General features: G+C 43.8%; 2 protein-coding genes across 2 annotated transcripts in view; both read left to right on the top strand.

Moving 5' to 3' along the window:
* Positions 1 to 5,902, top strand: part of LOC127676048 (ankyrin repeat domain-containing protein 26-like) — a 68,352-nt gene extending 62,450 nt beyond the window's left edge. Inside the window, exons 12-13 of the mRNA XM_052171971.1 lie at positions 3,005 to 3,133; positions 3,250 to 5,902. Of these exons, the coding sequence (XP_052027931.1) occupies positions 3,005 to 3,133; positions 3,250 to 3,330 (210 nt within the window). The 3' untranslated portion in view covers positions 3,331 to 5,902. The remainder of the gene's footprint in view (positions 1 to 3,004; positions 3,134 to 3,249) is intronic.
* Positions 1 to 17,098, top strand: part of LOC127676049 (ubiquitin-conjugating enzyme E2 pex4-like) — a 254,148-nt gene that overhangs the window by 74,663 nt on the left and 162,387 nt on the right. The gene's annotated exons all lie outside the window — the stretch shown is intronic.

The raw sequence follows: 17,098 nt of genomic DNA, 5'->3' as shown, positions 1-17,098 counted from the left end.
CAGAGCCCTTATGAAAATTGTAGATGAAGTGAGAATTGCACCCCCAAGTCTGACTGCTTTTTCACCTTTGGAAACCAGGAAACTTAGTTGTAATATAGCCAATGCTTGTGAAATGCTTTCACATTCTAGACAAAAGACACTAAATAACATCCCAAATTATTTACATTTCTTGATACCTCAAGGGACTACCAATCTAAATGTAGACAATCAATTGTTAAAGTATAATTCACCAGAAAGTGATTTTTTCTTTCTTTTCTCTCTCTCTTTTCTTCTTTCTTTTACTTTTGGCAACAGGGCCTCATTCTGTAATTCAAGCTAGTCTTGAACTTATGGTACCCCTTTTATGGTAACCACATGGTAAACCTGCTGCTTCAGTTTCTCAAGTGTTAGGATTATAGATGTGAGCCACCATGCCAGATTTGGGATGTCTTGCCTTCTTCACTTCTTCCCTTCCTCCCTCCCTCTATATCTCCCCCCTCTCTCTATTCCTCCCTCCCTCTATCCTCCCTCCACCCTCCCTCCTTCCCTCCCTCTCTCCTCTCCTCCCTTCTCTCCCTCCCTCTTTCTCTGATTCCCTCTCTTCCTTCCATCTTTCTTTTCTTTTGCATAGGTCTCCTGTATCCTAGGCTGACTTTGAACTTGCTATGGATGTAGACAAAGATGTCCTCAAAGTTTAACCCTTCTGCTCTGCTTCCTGAGTGCTGGGTTTACAGTGTCCCTGAAATATACACCCTACTATGCAATTCTGGAGTGGAACCAAAGGGTTCCTGCGTGCTAGGCAAGTGTTCTCCCGCGGAGCTATATCACCAGCCCTGGATATACTATTTTTTTCTTAAGGTGATTAGGGGTGGATGTGCTCATCACCTGCACACCAGCGAAAACCATCAGTTATGGAGATCTACACTTCAGCGTCCTTATCACAACTCTTAAGAGTTCCCTTTAGTGGCTTTCTGTCTATGGTGTTATTTTTTGGGAGGATGGAGGCAGGGGGTAGGGGTTGCACCAGAAGGCATGGGTACTCTCTTTGTGCACCAAGTAGACCCAGCTAATGTTTGCTCTTCAGAACTGCAGTGTGTGCACACAGATTTGAGCAGAGGTCTCATAAATGTCTCCAACTAGCCTTCCTTAGAATTTCAGATTTTAATCATATTTTTGCTGATTATTTGGGAATTTTACATCATGAACCCCAAGCACCCTCACTTCTCAGTCCTCCTAGATCTGTCCTCCACCCTTGGGACCTGCCCCCCCCCCCAAAGAAGAGGAAGAAAGGGAGAAGGAGAAAGAGAAAGAAGAGGAGAGAGAGAAAGAGGAAGAAGAAGAGAAAGAGGGAAGAAGAGGAGTAGGAGGAGAAGGAGGAGGAGGAGGGGAAGGGAGGGGGAGAGGGAGAAGGAGGAGGAGGAGGAAGAAGAAGAAGAAGAAGAATTTATGTTGCCCATATACTCACTGGAGCATGGTCAGACTCTCATTAAAAACTGAGTTCTTCCTCACCTGCACACCTGCCAGAAGCCATCAGTCATGGAGAGCTATTCTTCAGCATCCGTATCACAACTTTTTTTTTGATTTTGGTTTTTTTGAGTCAGGGTTTCTCTGTGTAGCCCTGGCTCTCCTGGAACTCACTCTGTAGACCAGGTTGGCCTCGAACTCTGAAATCTGCCTGCCTCCGCCTCCCTGTGCTGGGATTAAAGGCATGTGCCACCACCACCCGGCCTTATCACAATTTTTAAGAGTTCTCTTTAGTGGCTTTCTGTCTATGTTGTTGTTTTTTGGGAGGGTGGAGGCAGGGGGTAGGGGTTGCACCAGAAGCCTCTTCCTCTTTCTCAACTATGACTCTGCAGTCGTCTATTCCTTGACTGCACAGTCAGTTGGGGCATGGGCCACGGAGTTACATATGGTTTCTGGTGACAGTGTGGACCTTGGACATCCAGATGGTCCCTAGCTACTGACCCCAACGTAGTCTGCTGTGGCAATACAGACCATGGATGTCAGTTTGGCCCTCTGCCACTGCACACAATGTGGACACTGTCACAGCTCCCTGCAGCAGTGCAGGCCAAGGACATAAACCTGGGTTTAGGCAGCAGCACAGACCATGACCATCCACATGGCCTGCAGTGGTAACGTGGGCCATGGGCATCAACACAGACCCTAGCTGTAATAGAACCACCGACCCAGACATGGCCATCAGTGACAGTAAGGATGCAGACCTGGAATTTAATTTTAACTACTCCAGGGATTTCTTTATGTTTGGATTTGTCCCATTTGTTATCTTGACACAACCTAGAATCATCAGGGAAAAGAGAACTCCAACTGAGAAAATGCCTTCATCAGATTGCCTATAAGCAAGTCCGTGGGGACCTTTTCTTGACTCCTGATGGATGTGGAGGGGCCCAGACCACCCCTAGACAGGTGGTCGTGGGTATATAAGAAAGCAGGATGAGCAATGGAGAGCAAGCCAGTAAGCAGCATCCCTCCATGGCCTCTGTTTTAGTTCTTGTCTCCGGGTTCCTGCTTTGAATTCTTGCCCGGACTTACCTCCTTGTCAAACTCTAAGTTATAAGATGAAACAAACCCCTTCCTCCACAGGTTCTGGTCATGGTGTGGAAAGCAAACTAGACAGGGGTCATCTGGATTGAGATAGAAAAGCTGGATTTCCAAAAATAGTCCAGAAGCGATGGATCATGCTTGTTACTCCCTGAATTTTAGGCAGGAAGATCACAAGGCCAGCCTGGGTCACTTAGGAGACCTAGTGACAAAAATGAAGGGAAAAGAAGGAAAGGAAGGGGAGAGATCTAGAGGGCAAGGTAGTGAAAGTCACGATCCTGACGAGGTGCGCACAGTGTACCAGCATAGGCATAGATAAGTACCATTGGGCTGCTTGGTGTAGACAGAGACCCCTGCCAGCTCTAAGAGTCAGGCAGTGCCAGCAACACATCCTGCCAAGGGCTCTGAGCTGCCTGGAACACGGTTCTGCATAAACACCATCCTCATTACTGCTTCTAATCTACAGATCCTGGGCTCTCTGTGTGTAAACATGAAGAAAGGAATGGGGCTGAAGAGCCAGGAGCCAGGGGCTGGGAGCACCCCAGGCTGTTTCTTGCCACATGGCTTTCCGAGGAGAATGTCTAAGCCTCTGAAGGTAAGCCTGGACAAGTCTGATGTGTCCATGACAGGAGCTTCCTCTTCTGGAACCGTAAATGCTATTTTAATACCCCCCACCCCCGCCGTAAACAAACAGCCTTTGTTCTTTCCCAGCAGAGCCCTGTGACAGCCCTGGCCTCCTCTTTGCTGAGCCTACTATCTGGGCTTTCCAGATCTTCTTGGACTGATGCCTAAAACTCCCCTGCAGAGAAGCTCTCTTTGGGCTGAAACCTTACTTCATCCCTCCATGGAGGGTCCAAAGGAAGACCAGGGCAGAGAGCCCACTCAGACTGTTCGCTCGCTGGTTTCATAGTTGCATCTGTCAAGGGACTCTGCTCTGAACATCTCAGTCCATGAGGGTGTCAGCTTAAGGGAGGGCCTTGTCACCAAATGCAGTGTGACTGTGTTCCCTTGTTTTTTTCTTTCAAATTTGATACAAACTAGAGCCACTGGGAAGAGGGAGCCTCTGATGAGGAATTGACTGGCCTGTGGGCACGTGTGGGGACATTTTCTTGACTGAGGATTCGTGTGAGAGGGCCCAGACACCTGTGTGTGGTGCTGTCCCTGGGCCATGTAAGAAAGCAATTGAGCAAACCACTAGGCAGTATTGCCACCCAATCTCTGCTTCAGTTCCTGCCGCCCTCTCCCCGGTTCCTGTCTTGGCTGTAACTTGTCAAATAAACATTTCCTTCCAAGGTTGCTCAAGGTGTTTACCACAGCAATAGAAAATACACTAGATTATAAAATAATTACACAACTATACATTGAAAAACTGAGGATTGCCCATATCACTACCAAAAACAAGCAAAACAAGCACACAAACAATCCCAAGCTAACTAGGGTAGACAAGCTCTTCAAGATCAGTAGATTAGGTGTGCTGTGCATCTGGTTGTAGCAGTGTGAAGAGGTTTGGCCCTCATGGACTCATGTGTGTTGGGATGCCTGGCCCACAAGGAGTGACACTATTAGGAGGTGCATCCTTGTTGGAGTAGGTGTGACCTTGTTGGAGGAAGTATATTACCATGGGGATGGGCTTTGAGGTCCTATAATCAAACTCTGCCCAGTGTTGAAGTGAGAGTCTCTTCCTGGCTGCCTTCAGGTCCAGACGTAGAAATCTCAGCTCCCTCTTCAGCACTGTGTCTGTCCTGTAGGCCGCCACGCTTCCCTGCATGGTGATAATGGACTGAACCTCCAAAACTGTCCCCATTATATGTTTTTAGTTTTTGTTTTTTTAATAATAATAATACCTTGAACATAGTGTCTCTGGACAGCAATGAGACCCTAACTAAGACAAAGGTTGAGGCAAGAGGACTGTGAGTTTGAGGACAGCCTGAGCTACATGGTGAGCCCCAAGGTAGCTTGGGCTACAGGGTGAAATCTTGTTCCAACAGCAACAACAACAACAAACAGAACAAATAATAAACAGACTCACTATCTTAATTACCTGGTAATGTAGAAAAGAGATGGGAATAGAATGTTCTAGAACTTCTAGAGTGAAAGAGAAATAAGGAAGATGTAAGAGACACAGTAATGGCATATGATGTTTCAAATACACCCACAGCAAGATATTATTTTAGATATTTGGAGAACTTTCCAGAAACATTGAATATCATCTGGTTAATTCTGTTGGGGCCTTGATGTTACTGTGGTTAAATAATAAGGTAGCTCCTTATTTTGACATGACTGATGAAGTATTTAGTGATAAAATGGCTTGAGATCTCATTTTGTTTGAAGACATTCCAGTTCAGAAAATGTGAATGTGGAAAAACTAGGTGTGGGAAAGTGTTGGTGGTTATTGAGTCTGTATAATTGCTCTCTCAAGGTTTGTTGTACTCTATATTCAGAAATTTTTATTTAAAAAATTAACATTTAAGACAACTATATATTTCAATTTTAAAGCATGGGAAGTGGTTTGTGATAAATGTGCTCACAGCACATAAGGTCTTTGCTTTTAGTCTAGTCTAGCAAAAACAGGTTGTTGGTTTTTTGGTTTGTTTGTTTTTTGTTTAGGAGTTATATGATTTAGTCTCTTTGGAAAGGGGTTTGCAAAGTTCAGTATGTTTTATCTGAAGTTTAAAATAGGTATATGTTTTAGGGACTTTTAAAAGGTCTTGAAAATGTTTCTACTTTCAGTGATATCTCTAAGCTAAAAGAGATGGGCAAGATTTATCACAGCTCGGGGCTGGGGAGATGGCCCAGTGGATACGAATATGTGCTTTGCAAGCACAAGGACCTGAGATCGAATCCTCAGCACCTGTGTAAAAGCTGTGCCTGGCTGTTCATGTAAGCCCAGCCTTGGATGTTGGAGTCAGATGGGTCCTGGGAGCTTGCTGGTCATCTAGCCTGGGGGAATTGACAGGCTCCTAGATCAGAGAGACCTTCCTTCCCTGTGAAGAGGACACCTGATGTCCTCCTTTGTCCTCTGAGTCCATATGTGTGATTGATGCACACACACACACACACACACACACACACACACACACACACACACACACACATATGAGAGACACACAGAGAGAGACAGAGACAGAAATTTGCATTTATTTTTTACATGTTCCCCCTTTCTTATCATACTGGTGGTGAACATCCAGTGTTTGGACTGTTCTTCCCTGCTTCTTATCTTAGAAGAAATTGGTCCACCTATATTCAGTCCTTTTTTTCCCCTTACCCCTAGTCATGGTCTTCCTTACTGGCCTCAAGTTTATGATTTCTTTACCCCAGCTTCCCGAATGCTGGAATTAAAGGCACATACCACATGCCTGGCTCACTCTCTGTCTCTCTGCCTCTCAGTATTTATTTCCATTTCTTTACTTATTAGGCTCTGTTGTACAAACAGTGCAATATAACAAGCTTAGTGCATGCATATAAGATCATAATCATAATCGCCACCGACACACTCCCCCCCACCCCCACCCCACTCGCGCTTATTTTTCTACCTTCATGTCCGTTACTTTTATCTTTGGGTTCTATATATTTCAAAAACATATGACACACACACGTCTTCCTGAGTCTGACTTATTTTGCTTAGCAGGAAGATGTGCGATCCCATCCACCTTCCTGAAAGCAAGCAGCATGCTTCTTTTTCCTTCTCAATGGTGGAACAGGTTGCTTTGCTGCAGCGTGCTTCTGGACACTCGAGGTCGTGGACTCATGAAAAGTGTAAATGGTGCCCATGAAACCTACAGCTTCTTGAAACTAGAATAATAATGATGATGATGATGATGATGATGATGATGATGATGATGATGAAAAAACCTTGAGGTGATATATGGTGCTTTCTCTAACATAAATCAGCCTAGCAGAACAAGCATGCTTGGCTCAGTGGGGCATGTGTAAGCATGACATGCTTGCTGACTTTACTTGGCTAATGGATTTAGCTAAAAAGCCCAGGGGGGGCCATGGAAAGCCTTGAAAGGGTCACAAAGGGTGGGAGATGTGATAAAGCAATTCTGAAGGGTGTTAGCATTTTGTCCTAGAATTCAGAATCAAGTTGAGACTTAGGTCTCTATTTGGGATTGTGTATCTAACACCTATTATATAACTGCTAAGCTGTGACACCTGCCATCATAATCACACCAAAAAGCAGAGGCCTTTTGTGTTGCTTTCAGAGAGCTAGTAGAAAAAAGCAATGTAAGACATGTGAGAGCAAAGACAGCAGAAAATTGCAGCAAGGCCCTGAAGAGGTCACATCCCCATAAAGCCTCAGTCTGGAAGACTGCCACCCATACGCCAGAGACAGTGCCCTCTAGTAGGGCACCCTGAGATGACAACACTGTTTTTGTATGTGCATATGTGTATGCGTGTGTGCTGTATACATTTCTGTGTTCTGTAGGCATGAGTGTGTATTTGTGTGCTCTGTGTGTGTTTGTGTGCTGTGTGTGTGTGTGAGCACATGTGCGTGCATGTTGTATGTATGTGTGTAGGCCAGAGGAAAGCCTCAGGTGTCATTCCTTAGGCACCATCCTCCCTCTTATTACATTTATTTGTTTGTTAGTGTGTGTGTGTGTGTGTGTGTGTGTGTGTGTGCATCTGTATCTGTGTGTGTGCATGTGCACATGCTGCAGCACGTGTGTAGAGGTCAGAGGTCTACTTGGGAGTGTAGGCTGTCTCCTACCACTTGGGGTCTGGGGATAGAACTCAGGTCACTGGGGTTAGGTGCAAGCACTTCCTCCCTTCCCTTACTGGCCCCATTTTCCTCCTGAGCCATGTTCCACTGAACGTGAACTTAGACTAGTCTGGCTGCTGAGTGAGTCCCAGAGATGCCCCTTTTCAGGATTACACGGTACATGCCGCCATACCTGTCTCCAGCCTAAGACAACAACAAAGCACTCGGACCCTTGGGATCAAGCTCAGGCCTTCATGCTCACAAGGCAAGCATTTTACCAATTAAGCTGTCTCCCCAGCCCCCAGACTGAAATTTATAGATTTCCTCTGGGTCGTTTCTCCAACTGAACCGGGTAAAAGGAAGCGGGTTCTTGAAGCACAGTGGAAACGGCTTTCGCTGTGATTAGAGTCATGGGTAAGGGAACTAACTGTGTATTGAAGGGAGATCACTCAACTCCCCAAGTGCCCTGACTCACTCACACTAGACTGTGTTCTGAGTTATCTCTGACCTTTTGACATAGGGACACTCATCTCTTCATCAATAAAATGGGGACATTTTATTGAAGGAACAGCTCCATTGTTGGACATTGTGAGTTAGTGAGATCAGGACCTATGGGATACTGGCGAATGCTGGGGGAACAATAGCTATCAATGAATTAATGATTGGTGTCTTGGTGTCTTAGGATAATGAGGAAACACCAGGAAAGGGACGGAGAGGAAGATGCCATGTGTATAAAGGTTGTACAGAAATTCCTGATAAAACATGACAAATAAAAACCATTCCTGATGGTTGAGTCTGGTTCTAATTAGCGTCTTCAGAGTGTGACAGTGTCTGTTGGAAGAGTTTGCTGTGGAGGGATTGCCTCCCCTCCAGAGGTGTTGGGCTCTGGGAAATGTCTACTGGAAGAGGAACTGATAAACCTAGACTCAGAGCCTTCTCCTAAGGTCATCCCTGGTGCCCCACCTCTGCCACCGTCCCCACCTCCACCGCCATCACTGCTATTCAGATGGCTGCTGCACTACTCATGGTCTCCCAGCAGTTTTGTTTCCAAGTGACCAGAAGTACAGCTCATACCAAAGTAGCCTTTGAAAGTTCTGTGTAGATTGCCCAGGTTGCCATGGATACAAAGGGAGCAGTGGTGGAGGCCTGAGGAGGAGGCATCCTTTGTTTAATTGCAGATGAAGATGCAAATTGAGGGGAAAGGAAAATTCAGGCCTGGGGAAATGAGAGATCTGTTCACCAGGAGGAAGTAGAGGAGTTGGGAACAGCACCCTGGGGGTGGGGAGCGACCCCAGACAGCACTGTTGCAATCACTGGCTCTTTGGAGGCATTTTGATTAGGGAATTTAATGAACACTACTGTGAGATCCCTGCTAGACTGGAGAAAAGGCTCAGGTTACAGTGACTATTAAGAGATTAAACAGATCCTGGGGGTGGGGATGGGGTACAGAATGATCAGTGTATAGGCGTCTTGGCTCTGTTTTAAATCCCTTTAAATTTATCACCTGTAGTTTCATTAAGGATTAGCTCAGAATGTAGAGTGGTTCCTAAATTTTGGAGAACTGAAGTCAATTCGGGTTTATTACCCCCTCTTGCATTTGAAAATCACACCCCCACACCCCAACCCCCCCCCCCCCCCCGCCCCAGGTATCCAACCACAGCACAAACTGTACAGTGTTCTAGCTCCCATAGCACCTGTCTTCCGTAACACTCATTTGCCCATGTAGCAGAGAACAAAATCATACTTGACCTGAAAGCCACACTCTTGTTCAAAGTGTTCTGGGTAAAGACTACAGTCCTCTAGAATTAATTTCTGTAGACACTATGGGGGAAAAGAAGCAATTTGTAAAAGCCTTAGGCTATTAAGGCTTGACGGGAAAGTGCTCTTGTATATAATTTCAAGACACACCTAACTGTAAACCATCTAGTTACAGAGCTAGGGAGGGAGTGATCTTAATTCTTCTTAAAGATTAAGAGGAGAATAAAATAAGATGTAATATCCATCAGGATGGGTTGGTGCTTGGTGTTATTATGACGGTGTTATTTCCAGTAACTAGCGGAGCCCAAATTCTGTTTTATGACTCATTCCTCCTCTGCAAAGGGCTCTTGACCCGACAGCAAGACTCAGAGTGTAAAAACAGGGCACGGGCACTCCTCAGGCCGGAGAATAATTGGTGCTAGAAAAAGACCACTCAGTCCATAGCTACCCAAGGTGCGGGTGATGTGTCAAGGTAACCAAAATAAAACATATTTGATAGGTATAGCTTCTGGAAGCCAAGATTTAACACATTTATTACTTGTCTTACTGCTAACAAAACCCTTTTGTTTTTATCTATGTGTACATGTGTGCTCCTATGTATTTGCTCTGGCATATAGATGCCTAAAAAATCCAGAAGAGGGTGTTGGATCCTCTGGACCTGGAGTAAGAGATGGCTTTATGATGCCGGGAACTGAACTTTTGTATAAGAGCAACTAGCTACTCTCAACTGCTGAGACCTCTCCTCAAGCGCCAACAAAATGGTTTAAAAATTTTGTGATAAGTGGATATTAATTAGACCAGAAGCTCTGAATACTCAAGACACAACTCACATATTAAATGATTCCCATGATGAAGGAAGGAGAGGGCTGTGGTCCTGGACAGGCTTGATCCAGAATTGTAGGGGAGTACCAGGACAGAGAAATGGGAAGGGGGTGATTGGGGTCGAGAGAAGAGGGCTTATGGGACATATGGGGAGGAGGGGAACCGGGAAAGGGGAAAGCATTTGGAACGTAAACAAAGAATATAGAAAATAAAAATAAATAAATAAAAATAAAAATGACAGTTGTAATCATTTATTCAATTAAAAAAAAACAGGCTTTATTTGAAGGACATAAAAGTCTCTGGTGAGCCTGCTAAGTGAGCCTCATTCCTTGGTTTTTGCACTCGTGAGTCCTGTTCCATGTTGACACTGGAATGGCTGACCTTGACAGAACACACATTTGACTGATGTATGCACAGCCTTCATGAGTTCTTACACATCTAGGCTTCTCTCCTGGAAGTGTTTTTTTCCTCCTCCTCCTCCTCCTTCCCCTCCCTCTCCTCCTTCTCACCCACTTCTCTCCCTCCTCTTCCTCCTCCCTCCTCCTCCTCCCTCCTCCTCCCTCTTCCTCCTTTCTCTCCTCCTCCTCCCTCCTTCTCTTTGCCTTGTTGAGATGGAGGTCTCACTATGTGGTCCTGGATGGCCTGGAACTCACGACTGATGGAGATTAGTCTAGCTTTGAATTCGTAGAGATCCTCCTGCCTCTGTCTTCTGAGTGCTGGAATTAAAGAAGCATGCTACCAAGCCCAGTCTTGTCTTCTAGTTCTACCTTTATCTCCTTTCTCCTCCTCCTCCTCCTCCTCCTGCTCCTCCTCCTCCTCCTCCTCCTCCTCCTGCTCCTCCTCCTCCTCCTCCTCCTCTGCTCTCTCAGTTCCATCTTGCTGTGTATTCCAGCTTGGCCTTGATTCCAAGAGCCTTTATCCTCAGCATCCAAAGCTGTGATTACCTGTGATTCACTACCCCCACCAGCGCCCAGTTCTTCTTGCTTTCTTGAGGGTAGTCTGCTGCCTCTGTTCTCTCACACACTGATGTTTTCCTTTGAAGCCAGGAACCCAGAACAGAGTGTCCAGGACCAGCCTGAAGGTAGGTTTAGTTTGCCCTGACAGTGTTTTAAAGCTGTGTGAGGAGTTGGGGTGTAGCTCAGCAGAGGGCTTGCTTTGTGTGCACAAGGCTGAGTTCTTTCCATACTGAGGAGATAAAATCTTGAGCCTTTAAACTTGGGGAAGACTTTGTATGATAGCCCAGAGTTCTGGTTTCACTTCGCATTATCCACTCCCATGGACCTGTAGGTAGGAAAGCTCTATGATAGCTTTTTCCTTTGAATTACTGTTTTGTTTTGTGTTTTACCTTTTTAATACACACACACACACACACACACACACACACACACACACACACACGCACTTAGTATATGTAGGTTTTTGGTTACAATAATTTTTCCAATGAACACTTGATTAATTGTATTTATTCTATTTAGTTAAAACATTATTGCGCCAAAAACATTCAAGTAGACCTGTAGGGTCCTTCTGTCGGCTTACAGACAATTCTGCCAGGCTCCAGCCAACTGCTACCTGTAGGTTTGAGCCAACATGGAGTATAAGAACTGCTCAGCTACACCAGCGCGCGCGTGCGCGTGTGTGTGTCTGTGTGTGTGTGTGCGCTCTCTCTCTCTCTCTCACTCTCTCTCTCCATCTCCTATTCTCCTTCATTCTCTCTCTCCTCCACTTGTTGCCAGCTGGCCTCTTCTCTTCTTCCCTCCTCTCTCTTTCTGTCTTTCTGTTGTCCTTTATTCACTGCCTCTGTCCCTTTTCCTGGTCCCCTTCCCTTCCCCCAGTAAACTTCCTTTTGTACTAAGCCTGTGGTGGCTCCTCCTGGGAACCCCTTGGCTGACATGCTGAGGGGTTCCCTCCTTCTAAATGCGCATTGCTTTGTAAAGCCTAACCTTCAGCAGCAGTTCTGGCTCCAGGTATTCAGACCTTGTCCTTTACAGGAAACAGCAGGGCCTGTAGGCCTGTAGGCCACTCCCTCTGAAGACCCTGCTAAGATTGGTTGTTTAGCCAAGGGCTGGATGATTAGAATCTTTTGGATTTATAAGGCTCAAGAAAATGGCAGAGTAAATGCTACTTTTACCAGTTTGCTATTCCACATGCCAAGGATAAAAACAGGGAAAGTTTGCTTCAGAAGCATGCCTGGGTGAGTTGCGTGACAGTAGGTCCTAATGGGCAGGTATCAGGGATACTCAGTACTCCACAGATCTTTTTATAAAGAGAGCAAATCAAGTTTTTGATCTTGCTTTGTTTTATGGGCTTTATGTTTGCATTATGGCTTTGTAAGTAGTGCCATTAACTGAGAGAGGTCAGTAGGCAGGGGTGGAAAAAGGCTGGAGAGATTTTTCAGTCAGTTTCTCTACCTTTGTGTTTTGTTATTCCAAAGGAGGGGCCTAGAAACCTCTTCATTAGTACTATCAAGGATCATGACCATCTGAGTATTAATTAGGAAAGATAAACTATATCTTATAGGACTAAATAATACCCTGCTGTTTGGACATCCTTTCACGATACCAAGAGAAATAGAAAGAACTGAGTTTTGATTTAGAAGACTCAACTCCTTGACTTCACATATCGCCTTTTTTCCGGTACCAGCTTGCATAAATTCTTATGCAACAGGCCTTGACTTCTATGACAATAAATAGCTATGATGAAAATATCCCCCCACCCTACCTGTGTCATTGATTTTTGAGGGTTCTATGATACTACAGATATACACATATATACATAAGGAAATGTGAGATAATATATCTCTGATGTAAGCTGCTGTTTTATCGATGAAACAGAATTGTATCACAGCTACCTTGGGGGGCTTCAGGTCTGCTGTTGTTTGTCTTTTGAATCCATGTGGGGATTATAGGGGTTTTTTTTGATGATCCTTTTTTGTGGATATGGATAATAATTGAAGTTACTACAACACATTGGGTTTGGGTCCTAGAAACTTCTAAACTTGTAGAGTTTTAGGAAAGGTTTCCAAATGTCCATTAGTGTAACCTAGTAAAATCTTGTGCTACAGTAATAGTATGGGGCATTTAACTGCTTAGGTTCATGGCACTGGCAAAAGCAGAGAATGTTTCTGTTTCCACTCAGGGTTCTCCAGCAGTATTAATGCCTCTGGAGTTTTGTAGTTGCGACCTTTTTTTTAATGAGAAGGAATTTATAATCAATGTTTTCAGGTCTACTGTATCTGTTGAGGGATTACACACTGGAGACCACTCTAAAGGTCAGTAAAGAAGGCACAACAGAGGTTTATGTGTGTTTCAGATCTCAGTGTCAGCAACCTTTCCTGACAGGTAAGCCCTGTAATGAGAAGCTTGGATAGAAGTATATACTTGTTCTAAGGAAGAACGCTGACACCTAGGCCATTTAAACCTCAACCAGAAGAACTGATACACTTAACGTCTGACAGGAGCAAAATCTGGTTTCCTTGAAGTCACTTGGTAATCAGTCTGTGAATGGGCTTGTGACATGTGGCAAAGCTAAGCCCTTCCCACTGTATGGCTGGTGGGAGCAAGAAGAAGTAGCGGCCTTGCTTGGGGACATTCATATGCATTATTGTCGGAGTTTTGGGGCAGGAAAAGCAGATTTGATTTCTTGTCCCAGTCACCAACTTGCTGGACCTAGGCAGGTTGTTCTAAATGTCTCTGAGCCTCTTGGCAATCAGACCTTATAATGTGTTTTATGCTGCATTAAGCTCCTCCTCTCCCCTCCCCTCCCCTCTTCTCCCCTCCCCTCCCCTCTCTTCCCCTCCCCTCCCCTCTTCTCCCTTCCTCTCCCCTCTCTTCCCCTCCCCTCTCTTTCTTTCCCCTCCCCTCCCTTCTTCTCTCCTCCCCTCTTTTCTCCTCTCCTCCCCTCCCTTCTTTTCTCCTCCCCTCCCCTCCCCTCCCCTCTCCTCCCCTCCCCTCCCCTCCCCTCCCCTCCCCTCCCCTCCCCTCCCCTCCCCTCCCCTCCCCTCCCCTCTCCTCTCCTCTCCTCTCCTCTCCTCTCCTCTCCTCTCCTCTCCTCTTTTCCCTCCTCTCCTCTCCTCTTTTCTCCTCTCATCTCCTCTCTGCTCCTGTTTCTCTTTGTCTTTGTTTCTGTCTTTGTCTTTCTCTGTCCCTCTCCTTCTCCTTCCCCCCTCCCCTCTCTCTCACATACACACACATGCATACACATGTATTTGTGTGTGTGTGTGTGTGTGTGTGTGTGTGTACCCTCAAGGGTCTAGCTCCAGTCCTAAACTGACTGTTTGAAGTAACCCTTTCTAATAGGATTCTGGGTTCTGCTGTTTGTCAAATAATTTGTTATGAAGTCAAAACTGCAGTTTAAAACAAGGTGGGTAATGGGCCTTACAAAAGAAAATTTCCCAAAAGTATAATCCCTTCCTAGTCTATATTTATTATGCTTTTATATAAAAATTTTAAAGTTGATATAGAAATGTCTTAACTACAATTATGAAAATAGATGTTGAAACTTTCATAAATCAAATAGGAGACACACACACATACATACCCATACACACACCCTTTTTTCTTATATAACCTGTATGGTCTATCTACTTTTTGCCAAGGTTCTATGCTATGTATTAGTTTCTATTTTACAAACCAATGACAGTAAAGAGATGTGGATCTCAGAAAGCTTTTTGTCTGACTGTCCCATGTGTAGCTACGGCCAGTGTTTGCCCATGCTATGGCCTGTGTTTTAGAGTGTGTTGAATCTTTGGAGTTTATTCTCATTCTAGGAAAGAATTGCAGAGATGTCATTCTAGGCAGAAACAAAACTTGTAGGCCTCAGAAATCTTCTTAAGTGGGATTTGTTCTGGTGCTGGGGGCTGAAGTGAGGACCTCAGCATGTGGTAGGCAAACCTTCTTGCATTGAGTTACATCCCCAAATCATCACTAGTGTTTTTACGTTTAGATAACAATAACTTTTCACATTGCTCCATGAATTACTTATTAGTCTTTATAATCCACGGGTTCGGGTAGACAGCTTAGAAGCAGATGTAAGGAGGAATTCAATCTTTCTTCCTCTTTGTTCTCATCCTCCAATCAATGGCTTGGACTTTTTCAAGTCTCCCATCCCCGAGAACATTCCCCTCTTAGCTGTCTCCTCTCTCCCCCCTCCTTATTTCCTTTCTTCATTCCACTATATCTTCTTCCTTACTATCATTCTTCTAATCCATTCTTGTCAATAAAATTTACATCCTTGTTAATTACATGCAATCAAAATTGATGCATAAGTAAAGGAGGCTACATTTTGTGTATAGAGGCAACAGTGGCAGAACAAATAGATGCGCATCCCTTGGTGATAATCATGGGGAGATTAGAAGAATTGGATAAAACTTGTTAGCTTTTGCCTTATAAACCCTGTTTTCATGGAAGAGGATGCTATCTTGTGCTCTGTTACTTAAAATAACTGTGTAGATAAGATTTAATGCTTTTACCATCATTCTTCTAATCCATTCTTGTCAGAAAGAGATCTGTGGTGCTGATATTGTCTTTTTATTGCCTCAGAAATGGTAATTTGTCAAGTGGTTTCATATAAAAAGGATGCTAAAACTTAAGAACATACTCGTAAGCCGGAAACATATAATTTGACTAATGGAGATTGCTAGTCATAGATAATGATCAAGATATTAGTAACTCAAGGCCAGTGTAAAGCTGTTTAACATTACTAACTTAACTAAAGTGAAGAGAAAAGACTGTCCCTTAGAGGTAATTTCATAGAATACCAGTTATATAAAGTTAGAGAGACAGCACGGAGACCCAATAATCTAAGAGGAGTGTCTATTCCTGATTTAAGCCATGGATGGTTGTGGTTCCTATTCTTCATATATGCCAAACCAACTATTGATCAGTATGTAGAGATAATTTTAGAATTTAGAACTTGTTCTGAAAATTTTGTTTAAATTCTTTCTTGCATTGTCTCCTAGGCACATCTTTATAGTAGTTTCTCTCTCTTTGCAGTGAAGTATCTGGTTATCACCCCTGGTGAAGCTTTGGCCGTGGCAGTTTTTAAAAGTTGGTTCAGTGGTTTTGTTGTTGTTGTTGTTGTTGTTTTGGTTTTTTTGTTCTTTTTCTCATTAATCAGCATTCCTACCTTTAACTACAGTAGGGTCTATGGCAACCACCCTCTTTTGTTCTTATATTACTTTTTTCTTATGAACGATTTCAAGTCAGCATCTTGATATATCAGAGTGTCTGAATATCAGACTATTTCCACTCAACTTAACTTTTCAAGAAGTTAAATGTTTTACTTTTAATCCTTTTTTCCTGACTTCTAAGCAGAATTCAGAAATATCACCATGTTTATGTAAGTATATGCAGCCTAAGTGACATATGTAATTACTTGAATTTGTCTCTGTGAAGCTTCATGTAGTTTATTATGAAATGGTTTTGAATAAAAAATAGAAATATTTTAACTATAGCCTTAGAAATTTAATTGTGTTTATGTAACTCTTGTGGATCTTTTTTTAAAATATATTTTTATTTTCTATATTCTTTGTTTACATTCCAAAAGCTTTCTGCTTTCCCAGCCCCCCCCCCATATGTCCCATATGTCCTCTTTTCTCCATCCATTCTCCTATCTTTCCCCCTCCCCTTTCTCTGTCCTGGTACTCCCCTACAATACTGGATCAAGCCTTTCCAGGATCAGGGCCCTCTTCTTCCTTCTTCATGGGGAATCATTTGATATGCTAATTGTATCTTCAGTATTCAGAGCTTCAGGGCTAATTAATATCCACTTATCAATGATTGCATTCCATGTATATTCTTTTGTGATTGTGATTCTTTTGTGATCCTCGCTTAGGATGATATTTTCTAGTTCCAACCATTTGCCTAAAAAAAAATCATGAATCCGTTGTTTTTAATTGCTGAATAGTACTCCATTGTGTATATATACTACATTTTCTGTATCCATTCCTCCATTGAGGGATATCTGGGTTCTGTCCAGCTTCTGGCTACTATAAATAAGGCTGCTGTGAACATAGTGGAGGGCTAATATCCAATATATACAAAGAACTCAAGAAGCTAGACCCCAGGGAACCAAATAACCCTATTAAAAAATGGGGTACAAATCTAAACAAAGAATTTTCACCTGAAGAAATTCGGATGGCTGAGAAGCACCTTAAGAAATGCTCAACATCATTAGTCATTAGGGAAATGCAAATCAAAACAACCCTGAGATTTCATCTCACACCAGTCAGAATGGCTAAGGTTAAAAACTCAGGAGACAGCAGGTGTTGGTGAGGATGTG

This window comes from Apodemus sylvaticus, assembly GCF_947179515.1.
Source record: "Apodemus sylvaticus chromosome 5 unlocalized genomic scaffold, mApoSyl1.1 SUPER_5_unloc_1, whole genome shotgun sequence".
Lineage (NCBI taxonomy): Eukaryota > Metazoa > Chordata > Mammalia > Rodentia > Muridae > Apodemus > Apodemus sylvaticus.
Note: the sequence above shows the minus strand (reverse complement) of the source record. Positions and strands in the feature narration are given on the sequence as shown.